Source organism: Octopus bimaculoides, chromosome 11 (assembly GCF_001194135.2).
Source record: "Octopus bimaculoides isolate UCB-OBI-ISO-001 chromosome 11, ASM119413v2, whole genome shotgun sequence".
NCBI classification, from domain to species: domain Eukaryota; kingdom Metazoa; phylum Mollusca; class Cephalopoda; order Octopoda; family Octopodidae; genus Octopus; species Octopus bimaculoides.
Window position 1 is genome coordinate 65,623,391 of NC_068991.1, and position 3,339 is coordinate 65,626,729.

Here is a 3,339-nt window from a genome sequence, read left to right on the forward strand (position 1 = left end):
GTAGTGGGTGCTTTTATATGCCACTAGCATGGAAGCCATATATATATATATGTGTGTGTGTGTGTGTATGTATGTATGTATCGTTTGTAGAAATACATAAATCTGGAGGAGAAGCACACTCTAAGATGTAGAGCAGTTAATATTATAATGGGGGAGGCTGGTTTATGGTGTTACCCTGGGTTTCTTGCACAATAAGGGGTTTAGCCTTATAGCATATCTTCAGACCCCAAACACTACTAGCCTGAGACCTCTTATATATATATAGTTCATAGATGAGAGCCAGCTATTTTCTGTGTAGAATACAATTAGTAGTGCTCAAAAGGTTTAAACTCGACTGGGTATAGAAGTAAATGTATCCCTGCATCATCATCAACATATTCATCATTTAACATTTGTTTACAAAACAGCAGTTAAAGTTTTAGCTTGTATTACTTCAGTATTTAGGGGGCAAGAACCTCTTCATCAGGACATGTGAAGAACGGTTCTAACCCTGAAATGTCAAAGAAATACAAGGCAAATTTTCAACTGTTGTATTTCATTTTGCATTATTTCAGCCTCAACAAATTTTTATAGACCAATGCCTTGTGCGTGAATTTTTTTACACAGAAACTGTGTGGAAGCCTGTTGTGTGTGTGTGTGTGAGTTTTAGTACCCATGACCTCTTGATAAGTGGTGTTAGTTTGTGTATATCCTTGTAACTTTGTGGTTCAGCAATAGAAACTGATAGAATAAGTACCGAACTTTAAAAAGTACCAAAAAAAAAAGGTACTGAAGACAATCTGTTCAACTGAAAACTTTCAAGGTGGTGTTCAAGTATGGCTGCAGTCCAATGACTCGAGCATGTAAAGGATAAAAAAAAATAAAAGATGCATAAATGCATTCTTGCATGCATACCACACACACACATACACACAAACACGTGCACAAACATACACGCAAACACAAACACATACAAACACAAACAAACACACACACATACAAACACAAACACACATGCATACATACACACAAACACTCACACAAACACACACACAAAGACACACACATATACTCACACACATACACATATATACCCACAAGCACACACACAAATACATACCCACAAACACACACACACGTACACATACATACCCACAAACACACACACAAATGCACGCACACACATACATACCCACAAACACACAAATACATACCCGCAAACACACACACACACACACACATACACATACATACCCACAAACACACACAAATACATACCCGCAAACACACACACACGTACACATACATACCCATTTGTTGTTGTTGGCACTCCGTCGCTTACGACGACGAGGGTTCCAGTTGATCCGATCAACAGAACAGCCTGCTCGTGAAATTAATGTGAAAGTGGCTGAGCACTCCACAGAAACGTGTACCCTTAACGTAGTTCTCGGGGAGATTCAGCGTGACACAGTGTGACAAGGCTGACCCTTTAAATTACAGGAACAACAGAAACAGGAAGTAAGAGTGAGAGAAAGTTGTGGTGAAAGAGTACAGCAGGGTCGCCACCATCCCCTGCTGGAGCCTCGTGAAGCTTTTAGGTGCTTTCGCTCAATAAACACTCACAACGCCCGGTCTGGGAATCGAAACCGCGATCCTATGACCGCGAGTCTGCTTCCCTAACCACTGGGCCATTGTGCCTCCACATACCCATAAACACACACGTAGATACACATACACACATACCTACATACACATAATAAATAAACAGATGACAAACAATTATTTTTCTCTTCCTCTCTGACAATTTTAGAAAGTAGATGATGAAGTTGATGAACGTGAAGAGGAGGTTGAATCGCCACTGCCTAACATCATGGAAACGGCTTTCTACTTTGAACAATGCGGAATCGGAATTGGTAGAGAAGAACTATTCCGTGTTTGGGTAGCAATGAAGCATTTGGTCGACAGCAACCCTGTCCAGCATGTGAGATTCTGGGGTAAAATATTAGGCACAGAACAAAACTATTACATTGTGGAAACTGAATATCGTGAAGGAGACCAAGCTGAGGAAGAAGAAGACGATGAGGTTTGTGTGTGTTTCATGTGTCCCTGTTGTTGTTGTTGTTGTTGTTGTTGTAGGCCCTTTGCTGTTGTTTTTTGTTGTTTTTTTCTGTAATTTGTAAAGTGAATGTAAATAGTAGGCGCAGGAGTGGCTGTGTGGTAAGTAGCTTGCTTACCAACCACATGGTTCTGGGTTCACTCCCACTGCATGTCACCTTGGGCAGGTGTCTACTACTATAGCCCTGGGCCGACCAAAGCCTTGTGAGTGGATTTGGTAGACAGAAACTGAAAGAAGGTCGTCGTATATATGCATGTGTGTGTATATGTTTGTGTGTCTGTGTCTGTCCCTCCAACATCATTTGACAACCGATGCTGGTGTGTTTAGGTCCCTGTAACTTAGCGGTTCGGCAAAAGAAACCGATAAAATAAGTACTAGGCTTACAAAGAATAAGTCCTGGCGTCGATTTGCTCGACTAAAGGTGGTGCTCCAGCATGGCCACAGTCAAATGACTGAAACAAGTGCAAAAGTAAAAGAGTAGTAGTCTCAATTGATTGAGACAATCAGGAAGAGAGAGAGGAGGAAAAGAGAGTGAAATACAGTGAGAGAGAGAGAGAGAGAGAGAGAGAGAATGAGAGTAAGAACGAGGGAGAGAGTGGGTGAGAAAGTAAGTGAGAGAGAGAGAGAGAGAGAGATTGGAAGAGAAAATGAGATTAAAAGATGAAAACTGAAAGTTGACATGGAACATTTGTCAATCAGACAAGACTGCCAGACTCTAAAAGAAAGAGTTATAATCCCATAATCCAAGCTTTTATAGTTCTGTTGTTGCTAATACAGTTTCCAGCAAGCCTCTATTTTTAGCCTCTATGATTGGTCAGTTTTTACTCATAATTTTAACCAGCTGAATCTTCTGTTGGCATTATGTAACTGTTTGGTTGTCTGCTTTCTGCTTGGGTTACTTCAAAAGGCATTTTAACCAAATGGCAGCAAATTTATTATAACCATTTTCTCTTATAAAAGTCTAAAGTTCCAGGCTTTAAATCCTTTATTAAAATAACAGTATGGGTGTGTGTGAGAATGATGAGGCAATGCTTTGTGAGGAAACTACTAAAAAAAAAGATAACCTGTACTTGTAGTTGATATAAAGATACATATATATCCGGGACCCTAAGTAAGGCATGTGTAAAATTTGAATGAAATTGGTTGTGTAGTTCTTGAGTTTTAGGAATCATACAGACACATACACACACACACACAGACATACATTCTCATTTATATATATATATATATATATATATATATAT

At 39.6% G+C, this 3,339-nt stretch overlaps 1 protein-coding gene across 1 annotated transcript in view; it reads left to right on the forward strand.

Moving 5' to 3' along the window:
- LOC106870966 (radial spoke head protein 6 homolog A) overlaps positions 1-3,339 on the forward strand; it is a 24,884-nt gene that overhangs the window by 5,327 nt on the left and 16,218 nt on the right. Inside the window, exon 3 of the mRNA XM_014917213.2 lies at positions 1,790-2,062. Coding sequence (XP_014772699.1) covers positions 1,790-2,062 — 273 coding nt within the window. The remainder of the gene's footprint in view (positions 1-1,789; positions 2,063-3,339) is intronic.